Source organism: Ictidomys tridecemlineatus, chromosome 9 (genome assembly GCF_052094955.1).
Source record: "Ictidomys tridecemlineatus isolate mIctTri1 chromosome 9, mIctTri1.hap1, whole genome shotgun sequence".
Classification (NCBI taxonomy): Eukaryota; Metazoa; Chordata; class Mammalia; order Rodentia; family Sciuridae; genus Ictidomys; species Ictidomys tridecemlineatus.
The window spans coordinates 29,609,181-29,624,370 of record NC_135485.1 but is presented as its reverse complement, the minus strand read 5'-3'; the positions used below and the strand labels follow the sequence as shown (position 1 = coordinate 29,624,370).

The 15,190-nt window shown below is 38.0% G+C and overlaps 1 protein-coding gene across 3 annotated transcripts in view; it reads right to left on the bottom strand.

Annotated features, from left to right (window-relative positions):
* Wdr19 (WD repeat domain 19) overlaps positions 1 to 15,190 on the bottom strand; it is a 73,385-nt gene that overhangs the window by 18,629 nt on the left and 39,566 nt on the right. For all 3 annotated transcript variants that reach the window (XR_013425761.1, XM_005319916.5, XM_040292539.2), the window contains 9 exons: positions 15,062 to 15,171; positions 10,495 to 10,552; positions 8,817 to 8,957; positions 8,653 to 8,735; positions 7,940 to 8,023; positions 6,392 to 6,538; positions 5,938 to 6,062; positions 3,658 to 3,770; positions 2,081 to 2,149 (listed from right to left, as the gene is read on the bottom strand). Coding sequence is in view for 2 of the 3 variants with exons in the window: in XM_005319916.5 (XP_005319973.3) it covers positions 2,081 to 2,149; positions 3,658 to 3,770; positions 5,938 to 6,062; positions 6,392 to 6,538; positions 7,940 to 8,023; positions 8,653 to 8,735; positions 8,817 to 8,957; positions 10,495 to 10,552; positions 15,062 to 15,171 (930 nt within the window). In the remaining variant the exon portion in view is untranslated. The remainder of the gene's footprint in view (positions 1 to 2,080; positions 2,150 to 3,657; positions 3,771 to 5,937; positions 6,063 to 6,391; positions 6,539 to 7,939; positions 8,024 to 8,652; positions 8,736 to 8,816; positions 8,958 to 10,494; positions 10,553 to 15,061; positions 15,172 to 15,190) is intronic.

The window sequence follows — 15,190 nt, the reverse complement described above, 5'->3', positions numbered from 1 at the left end:
CCTATGTAATATATCCAAAAGAAAACATGTTCACACAAAAAATTGCACACAAGTGTTGACATCAGTATTATCCATAAAAGCTCAAAAGTAGAAGCAATCCAAATGTCCAACTGATAAACATATAAACAAAATGTGATACAGTCATACCATGGAATTTCATTAAGCCATAAGAAGTTATGGAGTCCTGATACATACGACAACCTGGATGAGTCTTAGACATTAAGCTAAATGGAAGACTACACCAAGGACCATATGTTGCATGCATGATTCCATTTGTAGGAAATGTCTAGAATAGGCAAATCCATAGAAATTTAAAATGGATTAGAACATAGACTACATACAATAAGTAAGATAGTATGGTAGTGGTGAAAAGATAACTAAAATAACAGAAGAAACTTATGAATCAAAAATAAAATCAATTATACATATTGGTCATTTCATCTACAACAAACACTCCATGGTAATTCAGTGGGGAAAGAATGATATTTTGATAAGTGGCACTAGGTCAACTGGATAACCATATGCAAAAGAAAGATTTTTGACCCTATCTCATGCCATACCCAAAAATGAATTCAGTAGGCATAGACCTAAATGAGAAAGCTAAAGTGATCAAACTTGTACATAAAAGCACTGGGGAGATATCTTCATGACCATAGAATGGACAAAATTTTTTAAATAAATAAGCATTAACTACAAAAGATTCCCAAATTAGACTTTATCAAACATAAGAATTTTTGTTCATCAAGACACCATTAGAAAATAAAGATAAGCCATATCTTGAATGATTTATATTGTGTGCGTGCATTCGTGTGTGCGTGCATGCGTGTGTGCATGTGTGTGTGTGTGTGTGTGTGTGTGTGTGTGTGTATGTAGTGAAAAGACTGATATGCATGATATGTAATAAAATCCTACAAATCAGTAAGGATGAGTAGATACAATTCAAAATTGGAAAAAAGACAGAAGAGAACTTCACAAGAGAGGATATTCAAATGGACAATAAATATGAAAAGGTGTTCTATATCGTCAGTCATAAGAAAAATGAATGAAAGCCATAATGAGATATCACTACACATCTATCCGAAGAGCTAAACTGAAATAGACCAATAAGTGTTGGTAAAGATGAGGAGTGACTAAAATATCTCACTAGAATGTAAATTGGTATGACCACCTTGAAAAAAAATGCTTGGCAGTATCCACTATTGCTAAAAACATGTATACCATATAAACTGATAGTTTTCCTCGAGGCATACCTAATAAAACTGAGTGCTATGTCCACCAAAAGGTATGAACTGCTTAAGGCAGCAGCTTTATTTATAATAAGCCGAAGCTAGAGATAATCCAAATGCCCGCTAACAGTGTAAGGAATAAATAAATCATGACATAGTTATATAGTAGACTAATACACAGCAGTGAGTAAGAAAGGCCCATTGCTACCTGCAACAGGAGACACATTCCCCTACATAACACTGATTCAAAGAAACTGGACACAAAAGGGTACACATGCCTGTCTCCATTTGTATGAAGTTCATCATGGGTAAAACTATTCTCTAAGGACAGGAGTCAGGATTGTTGCCCTGGGTGGGGGTGCTGACTGGGAGGTGACATGAGGGCGCCTTTTGTAGTAGAACTGAAGATCTGTGAGGGTCACCCAGGTTGACATGTAGGAAAATATCGACCAAGTTGTACACACAGGCTCTGTGAACGTCACTGTTATGCAAGTTGCAACTAAAGAAAACCCACAGGGTCTTTCTTTTTGTGATGCTAGGGAGCAAACTCAGGGCCTCAGACCCGCTAGGCAAGCACTCTACCACTGAGATACCTGACCAGCCCAGGTTCTTATCTTTTAGACAAAGATTTTTATCCAGAAATGGAAGTGATGTGATGACGGTGATCTACTTTAAAATAATCCAAGGAAAGAAGGTGGAGCATGAATAAAATAGTACTGTCCATGTGTGGGCAGCTGTCGGGTGTGGGAGTTTGTTACACTGTTTGGTCTCCTTCTGCATATATTTGGAAATTTCTTCAGAGAGTTTTTAAAAACACTGGCATTCTTGAAGGTTTCATTGTAGAGTTTACTTACAGTTTCTATTGCCATTTCTATTGCCATGTTATCTTCTGAGCTCGGGCATTTCAGGAAGTGTTTCAGTGCCTAAAATGGGAAACGAACAGCAATTACATGTCTTTAGACTGAGCTCACAATAGGAAAACCAACATTTCCACATACAAATGAATTAGTTTGTGAAAAAAATCTTCATCTCACCAGGGGCCTGCACAGTGCTGGATCTTAAATATAAACTTCAAAGTTTGGGGTGGAGTTTAAAAGAAATGGAAGGATCCAGTTAACCCTCTGAAGAATCTTATTCTGACTTTTGATGAAATGCAAATACAAACTGTGCCCTCTTGCAGGAGGAAGATTTAGTGACTTTCATTCATTCTTTCAACAAATATTTATTGATAGCTTGTAACTGTGTATGTGGGGCTGTGGGAGATGGGTGTATAGCAGGAATGCTCTGGTGTGTGCGGCCCCGCTTCTTATGTTAGGTACAATCTAACTGGGGAGAGATCTGTGTGAGGTGATAATAAAAGGAACCAATTATTTTAAGTCCCAATTGCCCAATTCCTGAACATCAGACCCATAAAGAAATTAAAAAGCTTAAAAGACAGGTGTGGCCAGTTGGTATTATAAGTGTTCTGAGGAAGCTGAGATGGTTATTCGTGGGGACAGTCCAAAGGTGGCAGAGGGGGGAGAGGCCTGCAGGATGGATGGGTATGTGGTCGGTGGTGAAGGGAGAGAGGAGAAGGGGGTTGGTAAAGGGCTGGCTGAGAGAACCTAGTGTGGTGCTTCCACGAAACAGCTGGAGCCAGATTGGGAGGCTCAGGCTGGCTGGTCAAATTCTGGAAATTCCTTTTGAGTGCCAGCTGAGGAGGTGGGCCTTTTTCTAAGAGGCAGAAACAGTAGACTGTGGCCTGTAGGCGAAATTCACACACATGTGTTTTCTCTGGCCTGTGAGGTATTCTGCAAATATCTGGACCCAGATTTTAAGACTGGCAGACCCAGACTTCTGTTTCTCTTGGAGCATCATACAATCTGGTACTGCTGGACTCAAGACTCCTGAATGACCCCGATGTGCTGGAGGTGGGCAGCGGCTGTCCCCTTTAGACAAGGCACGTGCCAGCCAGCCTTGCCGTTCAACACTCAGCTTCACCCCCCAGATGAACTCACGGTGTCTCTTGTTTGGACAGTTTTCCTGCCTGAGGCAAAGCAAGTACTGTTTGGGGGGTAATGAAATGAAGGATGAATTTCAGGCAGAGAAACTAAAAATAGGGAAAGTAGAAAATTATCAGAGTAATCAGAAGAAAGGTCATCGGGCTCTGGGTTGATGGCAGTTAGAATGAAAGGGACAGATGTGAGAGATTTTAGGAAGATGGTGACAGTTTGTGGAGAGAGACGATTTCAAGGTTGAGTGGTGCAGCTCAGTGGGTGGTAGAGCATGTGCTCAGTGTGCACAAGGCCCTGGGTACAAACCCTAGGGCCAAGGACAACGAGAAAGGTGGACAGATCCCAAATCTGGGTGTTTGGAAACATATTAGCATTTTAAAACATTTCCCATAATCATTCCTGTGGAGTCCAGGAATGTGTTCTTGGCAAATACTAACTCGTGAATACTGGCCACATAGCAAGAAGAATTTTCCAGCCTGAAAATGTCTCTTTTCTCCTTCAAAGTACAAGGCGATGCTTTGGTAGTCTTCGTTAGTCGTGTCTTCGGAACCTACAACATAAGTTGATTGAGTAAAATACGTGAGCAGAACTTGTTTACCTTTTATTGCTAAACAAACAAACAAACAAAAAATTCTAAGAAGTGATCTAAAAACTGGAGACTAAAACCCTTAGTGTCTGTTTTCATCAGAAGACATTCATCATCATCACCCTGGATATTAACTCTGCTCCATCTTTGTTTCACTCTAAACAGGACTTGAGAGAGAAAATGATGAATCCAGGTTATGATTCGTTATTAGCCTTTGAACTTTTTGTCATTCTTTGAGTCTTGAAATCTCAACTCCTAAAACAACAGGAACCACGATGACTATGACCACAATCTGCCTATAGCTTCAGAGGCCAAGTCAACCCAACACAGACGTGACCCACCTCCCTTTCCCAGCACGGACTGGTCTGAACAACAGTCTGTGTGTGCCAGACAGCAGGGAAAGAGAGTATCCAAAATGGCCAATGAGGGTAGTTACCATTATTACTGTTCTTCTCTTACTGTTTTCTTTTGGTTTAGGGCTTTTAAATTTATTAAGCACAGAGGAAGAAGGGCTCCACAGCTCCCCAGGTTCCAACTCATTACATACATTTACCCATGGCAGCTCAGTGGGTAACAACAATTATCCACAATAGCCCTACAAGTCCAGCCCAAGGCAGATACAGAGTTTCCAAGAGAAAGGTTGGATACTGAACCCTATGGGAGGATTCTCTCTCTCTCTCTCTCTCTCTCTCTCTCTCTCTCTCTCTCTCTCTCTCTCTCTCTCTCTCTCTCATCTCTATCTATCTCCATCTCTATCTCTCTATCTATCTATGAAAACTTAGATGATTTAGTGCAATGGTCACTTATAATGTTAGGACAAATATCTGTCAAGTGAAACACTGGCAGGTCTAAAGTTGCTTTTATCTCTACTTCTTTGTTCTCTTTAGCTTTTTATTTCCACCAATTATCTTAATGACTTCCCAACAAATGTTCTCTTAAAGATGGAGACAGAAAATTTCTCATGAGTTTTAACAACTTAGGGTCATTTTGTGAATTTTAAAAAAGAAAAAAACACAAAAAGACAAATATTTTCTGATTCCATTTTCATGAGGTACCACGAATAGTCAAATTCACAAAGTAGAAAGTGGTTACCAGGAGGGGAATGGGGGGGCGGAGTACAAAGGGTACAGAGTTTTAGAATGCGATGATGAAGTAGTTCCATAAATGGGTGGTGGTGACAGTTGCACTACAATGTGAACGTACTTAATGCTGGAAATCGAACCCAGGGCCTCACACCTGCAAGTGTGAAGGAAGACAGGTACAGTGACAGGGTGTGGAGAGAGACAATTCCGAGGTTGAGCGCTGCAGCTCGGTGGGTGGTAAAGCATGTGCTCAGTGCTCACAAGGCAAGTGCCATTGAGCCACATCCCCAGCCCCAGAACTGAGCTTTTTAAATGGAAATTTTAGGTAAGGTCTATTTTACCTCAATGAAAAAAACGCTAAAGAAAGACAACACAAATAAATTATATGGTTCATGTTATAAAGGTCTAAAAATTATTTCAGTAATTTCTAAGAACAGTGGCAAGCATGCCAAAAAATATTACTTTTCATCAAAATAATCATATACACTCATATATCTTTCTTTCTTTTCTTTCTTTTTCTTTCTTTTAAAGACAGGATTTCACTAAGTTGTTGAGGCTGGCCTTGAACTTGCAGTCCTCCTGCTTCGGTCTCCTGAGTAGTTGGGACTACAGGCCTTCAGTGCCCAGCTTTAGTAATCATATATCCTTTTTTTTTTTTTTTTTTTACCAGGGATTGAACCCAGGGGTGCTTTACCATTGAGCCACATCCCCAGCCTTTCTTCATCTTTTGAGACAGGGTCTCACTCAGTTGCTTAGGGCCTCGCTAAATTGCTGAGGTTGGATTTGAACTTGAAATCCTCCTATCTTAGCCTCCTGAGCCTCTGGGATTATAGGAGTAGACCTTGCAATAATCACATAGTCTTATAACTCAATCTCACCTTGAAGTTGTAGGAATCTTGAAATCTAGCAATAACATACATGTGTGTCTACGTGGTACACATTTATGACAGTGTGGCTAGGCCTACGCCATTCTGATAATTAGATGGTAAGAGTCAAAGTGTTTCTATGATAAAAGCTTTTAGAGAACGTAGAGAAACAATGATATTTACCAATAATGTCTGCATAAATTTCCATTTTGTTGTGTTGCTGGGCCAGGGTGAAAGCTTCATTGTTACATTTGGACATGACAAGAAACTGGATTGCAGACCCATAGTCACCCAGCTGTAGAAAAAACCTAGAATAAAGTACTTTAATTAGCTTGACCCTCATATAAAATAAGTCTGTGATTTACAAAATAAAATCGTTTTTAATCAGGAGAAATCACTTAAAAATAAAAATTTATTAAATAAACTGCAGTCCTCATTATATGCTTATGATACTAGACAATCAAATGCTCATGCTGACCATTCACAAACAACCTTTGGATTTAAATACCTAGAGCTGATTTAAAAAATCAGAAAGAATAAATATTCCTTTCAAATTTAAGTATTTGACGAGTGGAGGCAGGATCCTTCTTTTACAGTTAGTTTTTGGAAGTCCAAAAATGAGAATGCACTGTGTTACCTGGCTACCATCTTGGCCCCGTCCAGAGACTGGGTCTCTCTGACGATGCTGACGGCCTTCTCCGGGTTGTTGAGGTGATCCAGATAGATGCGGATCACACTGTTCCACTGCTTGGCGTTCTCATAAGCCAGGACGGCTTCTTTGTATCTGTAAGAAATACTTGGTTGAGATAAACTTTCCCAACACTGTCAGTTTAGGAGGGAAATAACAATAAGTGTTTGGGTCACTTTCCTACTGTGTTGCAATTGTTGCTTGTTTTCCTTAAACATCCTTTTATTTCATCAGAAAAAACAGCAGGAACTCTCCCACTAAAATATGTTCTTTATAAGGGTTTGATAAACAGTAAAAGGCCAATATTGAATTGTATTTTCTCACTTGAATCAAAGTTATATAATTTCTTTATATGTTACTGTTTTTTCCTTTTTGAGTGAGAATATTATAATAGCAATATAGGATTATTTTATAAAACACATATAACAATAATTTTTCACAATTATATATGCCCAACAATGATATAAAGTCTTAGTGTGTTGACCTCTAGATGGCGCTCAGGACTTCTTTTCGGCTTGAACTAATTCTCCAACTCTTTCCATCTCAACAAGACTATTAATGTATCTCTCCATTTCCTAAGTTACTTTTCGAAAAGTGAAGGGTATCACTAACATTTAAAAGTCTCTTAGTACAAACTTCCAAAGTGGAATCTACACTTCCATCAGTCATGTAAAATAAGTGCATTTTCACGGTATGGTTATTAGTTTAAAATACATTTTCCAAATATAGTGGCATAGTTTTATTACTCTTCATGGAGTGAAACTTTTTCATGTTTACACACACACAATTTCATAACTGTATTTCCTCTGAGACTTGCCTTCTTATCTTGAGCCTTTTTTCCAATATTAGTGTTTTTTGAGTTTCTTGTACTATATTAAGCTGGAGAAGATCTTGGCGCATTTAATATTCATTATTCATTTCTAACTTTTCATACTGTTTTATGGTTTAAACAGCGCAGCCAGCCATGTGTGTGTGGAATTCGTGGTTCTTTACTTTTCTTTCTTTCTATATCTCTAAGTTATCCTCCTTAACAAAATGATGATCACTTAATTCCATTTTCATGCCTCATTAGGCCAAATTTCAACTTCCTCCATTTACCTTCAAATACAAAGATATCCCAGTCTATATCTGAATACATAAAGGAAGGCATGAGGTATGAGATATAGAAAGATGTTGAAGACTGTGGTTTCAGACTGGCAAAGGTTATATATAAAGGATGTTTTCTGTCTTTCTCTGCTTTGTCTTTCTTAGAGAGTGGTAAATGTTAATAATTAATTGATCAAACTTATTCTTTTTTTAAAAATTTTTTTAAGAGAGAGAATATTTTTAATATTTATTTTTCAGTTCTCGGCAGACACAACATCTTTGTTTGTATGCGGTGCTGAGGATCGAACCTGGGCTGCACGCATGCCAGGCGAGCGCGCTACCACTTGAGCCACACCCCCAGCCCCAAACTTACTTCTTTAAGTTTGTATAAATTTAAGAAATCATACAAACCTTCCATCTGCTTCTTTAGCTTTGGCGTACTGCAAGTGGATCTTAGGAGAGGAAACATGAGGCAGAAGCTCGCCAACCTTTGCCCTAGAGAAGTAGACACAAGGAATGATATCAGCACTGTGCTCCCTCAAGTAGTTGCATACAAACAAATGCTAAATTTTAGAATTCAAAAAACAAATATCTGCTGGGCACAGTGTCATATGCCTGTAATACCAGTGATTTAGGAGACTGTGCCAGGAGGCTGTGGCCTCACAAAATTCGAGGCCAGCCTGGGCTAATAAAAATGGCTGGGGATATAGTGCAGTGGAAGAGCACCCCTGCCCCTGGGCTCAATCCTTGGTGCCAAAAACAAAAATGAAAAAACAGGTATCATCTTTCAAAAATCTTGGCTGCAATAGGAAAAAGTAAACTTAATTGCTTTGCCTCTTGTTAGTCCCTATGAGGGAAGATGAAGGTTAGTTAATTAACTCTCTTGGGTTTTGTTTGTTTTTTCCTTGTAATTTATCTGTTTAGAGATATTCTCATACAATCAGCAAAATGTGCTCTTCTTTGGGCAAAGGCTATTCATGTGAACTAAGTAGTAAAAACAAGATGGCAGGCGCGGTTGAGGGGAACAGAGTGTCAGGTAGGAAGACTGGCAAGGAGACAAGTGGGGAAACCCCAACGCATTAATTTCCAAACCTGCCTGGAAACGAACCCTCACCAGCTCTTACCAGTTCTTACAGCGGATGTAAACAGAGGCTGCTTTGTCATAGTACTGGCCTTTTTCATACAGTTGAGCTGCTTCTGAAAATTGCTAAAATAAGACAGGATCATTAAGGTACTAAATTTGTTACGTGTAAGAACCACGTGAACATTTGTGCGGAGAAAGGACTACCTTCATATTTTCCAATATGGCTCCACAGTCTCTTTTAAGAACCCTGCTGGGGTGCTTGAGGGCTTGGTTGACCCCTCTACGTATGTCTCCCATTCTTATGGACATCTGGGCCACTCCAGCCAGGCACACTTCATCGTGCTCCTGAAACGATGGAGCAAAGACTAACGAGTCAGATCCTATTTCATCTGAAGCAGATGTACAGTAGAACATTCTGTGAGGAAGGAATCTGTGTCTGCCCTGTCCAACATGGTAGCCAATAGTTACAAGTGCCTACTAGGCATTTGAAATATGATGAGTGTGAAAGAGGAACTGAATTTTCAATTTGTAGATTAGATAATTAATTTGAACATCTACATGTGGCTAGTGGTTAATGTATTTGATAGAGCACATAAAGAATAAAGTAAAGCAGAGGTAGCCCCCCAAAATATAAAAAACCCAAGAGATAAATTAGTAAAGGATATGATTAAGTAATTAATAAAAAATATAACTGGCCAATAAATAAATAAAAACATGCTCAACTTCACTCAAATACACATAAAATAAAATTTTATATATATGTATGTGCTTATCAAATTGACTAAATGGTTCACTGATGTTGAGAATATGCTCATACATGAACAATACATGCATGAATTACTATAATTTCATTTTAAGAGCAATTTAGCAATATCAAAAATTAAAAGCACATTTTATGGCCTAGAAATTTCACTTGTAAGAATATATCCTTCAGAAATACCATTTTTGGTAGCTAAAAAAATATGTACTGGGTGGGACAGTCATTGTAGTGTTTGCAGTATTTTTGAAAATAGGGAAAGAAAACCCTATTTAATATGGAGTAGATGAAATATTATGGTATATCCAAGAAATGGAACATAGACTCTCTTAAAGGATAAACAGACTCATATATATTGACTTGGAAAGATTGGGAGCAAGCAAAATGCTACTTTGCAGAGTGGACAACAGCTACTCTTTCCTCAATGAAAGGGAGGGAGTGATTTTATGTTTAGCAGAAACCCGTATGACATACATGTTTGTGAGCCCCATAAGATTCTGGATGTCAACATATGGAATCATTACAAAGTGCGGGCGGAGGAGTGAATATTGGACTCTCACTTCTCACATTAATATCCTTGGGTGATTATTAAAAATTGAGTATGATGAACTTGCATTCCTTTTGTAAGAACTTGATATAAATAGAAAAAAAAAGATTCTCAATCTTTATAAGATCAAGTAAATTAAAAAATACCCATTTTATTCCAAAATTGAGCTTCTTGAGTTGGTATCTACTCTGTGCAAAGCATTTTGCCTGTTCAGGAACTTTCCACGTCAATACATATGAATCTGTTTTAGTCCTCTAATGTTACATTGTTAGGATGTACCCTAATTTTTTCATTCATTTTCTTATTGAATTATATTGGCCTATAAATGGGAAAGTTTTATGCCACTTTTTAACTACAGCCTTAATTAGAAGCTTATATTTAGGCTGTAGTAGAAAACATTTCTTTTCAGATGGGTGAAAACATTGCCATCTTTAGTTTTTAAGAGTTTAAAAAGTGTTTAAAATAATTTAACTATGTTTTTGCAAATGTGCTAATGAACAGAAAAACAGGTCACCTACTAGATATTGAATAAGTACAATGCAAATAAGAACAGGATAAAGATCTTTATTTGAGATTACCTTATTTTCACCTGTTATTCCTTTTTCATAATGAGCCAAAGCATTTACATAATCACCCCTGAAAGAAAAATCAGAGTGAATTTAATTCATATTTATGTATCTTATTTATATGTACAAAACTTAAGAGATAATCTCTGAGTTGCTTAAGTTCATGAAAGATGTGATAAACAACAAAGATGCGAGCATTCTTTCAGAGCGCAGCCCATCATTATTTTGTCACTTTGAAAATATTAAAATGGATCACTCTGCACTGTGAGGGACTTGGTAGGCATTTGTGGGAGGCTACAGCAAATTTTATGAGCTACCGTTGGTTAATTATTTCCTTTAGGGCTTGAAATGACAAATCATGTGACTGTAAAAACTAATGCTTTCTTCCAAAGACCCAATATTCATAAGAAGAATATGTATTGAGAGAATCTGGGTTACCATCAGTTCATTAAAGATAGACATGGAAGAATACCCTGGGTATTACAGTATTGAGGGCGCTGGTTCTTACTTTGATAAAACGTATCATTCATGATATAATTGTGTTAGTTAACTTTCCTTCATTGTGACAAAACAGCTGAGAATAAGAAACCTGAGGAAAAGTTGATTTTGGCTCACAGTTCAGAGCAGTTCATGGTCCCTTGGACCCTTTACTTTGGGCCTGTGGCAAGGCAGAGTGTCATGGCAGGGAATGTGCAGCGGAGCTAAGCCTCTCACCTCACGGCAGCCAGGAAGCAAGTGAGGAGGGCCTTGGGGCCCCATTATCCCCTTCAAGGGCACACTCCAGTGACCTCTCACTAGGGCTCACCTCCTAGAAGTTCCACCACCTCTCACCAGCACTACAGGCTGGTGACCAAGCCTTTACCACATGGCCTTTGGGGGACGTTTACGATCCTAACCATATCAATAATTAATATAGGCTCTGTTCCCATGATGAATACTAACATAGATCTGCATATCTAGAAGACCTATTTATTATATCAATTAATTTTCATTATTTAGGACCATGATTTGCTTAAGACCTTTTTGCTGAGACCCATCTTCCTCTGAGAAACCATCTCTTTTTGTATAATCATCTCTGAAAATGGCATCGTTTGGGATCTATCTTAGCGCCACTTTATCAGATTAGGCAAGTTATTCAACCTGTCTAGGCCTCACTCACTTTCCTCAACTACTGATACACAAGGGATGATTGAGAACTTTCTATTGGTCAGCCCAGGGCTTTGCAATATTCCTGAGTAGAAATTTCTAATTTGGGTCCAACTATATCAACCCACCTAGGGACAAGAGAAATGACAGTTCTTTTTTTGGGAGCCTGCTCAATTAGTAGATGCTAAATTGAGATTCTGGAACTCTGATTTATGTTATATTAGTTACCTTGCTTTATTATTTTATTCTCACATGGATCTAGCTCATTAGTCTAATCTCACACTGGAGAGCTAAATCTCTTCTAAACTGAATAAATTTGGCCTTGCTCTGACAGAATCAATGTCTTGGATATAATAATGAAACAGACTGGGAACTGAGCACAGGCCTTGGGCTGTAGGCCTCAAAATCAGTCGTTGATACCTCATGATAGGACACACTTAGAAAAGTCATGATTTTATTTTATTTTATTTTTTTGGTTACTGGGGATTGAACACATGGTTATTTAACCACTGAGTCACATCCCTCAGCCTTTTTTAATGCTTTATTTTGAGACAGGATCTTTCTAAGTCCTTAGAGCCTTGCTAGATTGCTGAGGCTAGCCTTAAACTTGCTATCCTCCTGCCTCAGCCTCTGAAGTTGCTGGGATTCTAGGCATGCACCTCCATGCCACAGGGCAAGTCACTATTAACACAAGAGAAACTATTCTGATGGTTGGGGGCTGGAATGTATGAGACCAGTGTCAAAAGGTTTGCATATAAATTAGCAGTGAAGCCTTTGAGAATGGTAGATCCAGGGTCAACTGTCAAGCAGAAAGAATTAAAGCAACTGCCATCACCACCACCCAAAACAAGGAAGCTTAGGCCTTCAATTGACCTTAGCTGGTTTGAGTTTGCTCCAAGAGCATCAATTTCCTGAGGCTTCTGGAAACTTTCTGTTTGTTTTCTGTCAGGAAATGGTGGATCATTTTTTTCTCTTCGGTGCAGAAGTTTTATACTCTAAGGTACACTCTTAGGATGGAGATGGAGGGCCAAGGCACTAAGGCCTTATCTCTGATTCTAAGATTCTAATACAGTTTGGTATATGGATTTTGGGGGGCAGGATTGTGCTGGGGATTGAACCCAGGGCCTTATACTTGATAAAGCATAGGCTCTACCACTGAGCTACACCCCCAACCCCTGGAATAACTTAAGGACAGAAATGAGGCAAATTTAAATCAAGACTGACTCCGAAGAAATAACGCCTTCAAAAAGCTTTTTATTGGAGAAAAGAAAATTTAAAATTAGTTATCCTGAACAAAAATGAATACTTTTTGATGAAACGATTTCTACAACCAAAATTTGGAGGTCAATAGTCTCACAATCCAAAATCTGTATGAAAATAAAAGGTAACTACATAACATTTTTGTAACAGTCAAATGTTAAAACATATTTTCTTTCTTTGTCAAAGACCAGTATTTTTCTACATTCTAATATTTTTGAAATTTGAATGTATCTTATAATATATGTCAGGAGAAATTACCCAGTTGTGATATTGTCATTGCACATACACATGCATGTGTGAACTGTGTGAACTTATATTTGCAAATACGTCATTCATTTATAGTCTTTGTAGCTATTTGTGTTGGTAGAAATAACCACAACTGAATGTTAACTTAAAACTAGATGTTGAGTGCCTCTACATTTACAGTTTTATACAGCACTGAAATAAAAATGTAGTGTCTATTGATTAAGACTTGACAACTGGGCATGGTAGCACATACCTGTGATCCCAACAACTCGGGAGGCTGAGGTAGGAGTTTCCTAAATTTGAGAAAGCTTCAGCAATTTAGCAAGACCATGTCTCAGAACAAAAAGGACTGGGGATGTAGCTCAATGGTAAAGCACCCTTGGGTTCAATCCCCAGTACCAAACAAACAAACAAAATTTATGGCAAATAAGATGAGCTAACAATTAATAGAATAAGAAAATTCTAAATTTCCCAGCATAGATTATGGAATTTCCAAAGGTAGGAGAGATTTGCAAAGCCTACTGATGTACCAAAAAGGTTTCCTACTCAAGCACCGAGCATCACTTTGTGAAAAGCTTTTCTCTTGACTTTCAATACTATTTTTCATCCATATGCAATTCAATTTTAAAAAGAAAAATCTATAATTTTAAACTAATAGAGATGCAGACTGCTATGGCACATGTTCATATATATTGAAACTTAATTGCCAATGTGATGGTATTGGGAGGCCATAAAGTCATCAGGACAAAGGTATGAGGGAGAACTCTTTTTGATCTTGGACTTCCTGGCCTCCAGAACTGTGAGAAATAAATTTCTGTTCTTCATAAGTTACCCAGTCTCAGGTATCCTGTTATAGCTGCACAAATGGACTAAGACATAGACTAAAATTCAGCATTTTTCATTCTGCCTTGGAATTACATTGCAAATCCTCAAAGCGTTAAAGGAGGTCAGGCTCCTACACACAGGTTATGAAACAGTGTATCACTCTCCATGCTGAAAAGGCTTAGACCCAAACTTAGATTTTGATGCTGAAAATCAAAGTGGATAAATGTATGGATAGGATATCATTAGTCAGCTAAAACTTTTTTTTTTTTTTTTTTTGGTACCAGGGATTGAACCTTCAGTGTGTAATCTAAGCAACATCCCCAGCCCTGTTTTTTTGTTTTTTGTTTTTAATCTTGGGACAGGGTCTTGCTAAGTTGCTAGGGCCTTGCTAAATTGCTGAGGCTGTTTTTGAACTTGCAATCCTCCTGCTTCATCCACTGGAGCCACTAGGATTACAGGTGTGTGCCACCATGCACAGCTAAATGTTTTTTGAATATATAGTAAGCATCATTTTTTTTCCTCTCTAAAAAGCAATTATTAAGTCAAGGGAGAACCTTATAATTAAAGGCAGTTTAAAATGAAAATATGTAGAGGCTGGGGCTGTAGCTCACTGATAAGCACTTGCTTTGCATGTGTGAGGCATTGGGTTCGATCTTCAACACCACATAAAAATAAAATAAAGATGTTGTGTCCACTGAAAAGTAAAAAATAAATATTAAAAAAATTCTCTCTCTTAAAAAAATAAAAATAAAAAATAAAAAATAAGTAAAGATATGTGTGTCCATCTACAACTAAAAAAATATTTAAAAAATGAAAATATGTAGCAATTAGCTACCTATGAAAACATAATGATGGCTAGGTGCAGTGGCACATGCCTATAATCCCAATGGCTTGGGAAGTTGAGGCAGGATGATTGCAAGTTCAAAGCCAGCTTTAGCAATTTAGTGAGATCCTAAGCAAATTAGTAAGACCTTGTCTCAAAAAAAAAAAAAAAAAAAAAAAAAGAAAGGGCTGGGGATGTGGCTCAATGGTTAAGTATCCCTGGGTTCGATCCCTGGTGCCCCCACCCCCATAAAAAAAAAATGTAACAAGGAGGACTTACGTGAATTCAAGCTGAATAGCATATTCTTTTGATATAAATGGTATTTGCTCTGGGGCCAAACGTTTTGCCAGTTGGAGAGCACTGTCCCAATGCTGTAAATCCCTTCTCATCTGTTAGGAAGAGACCTTG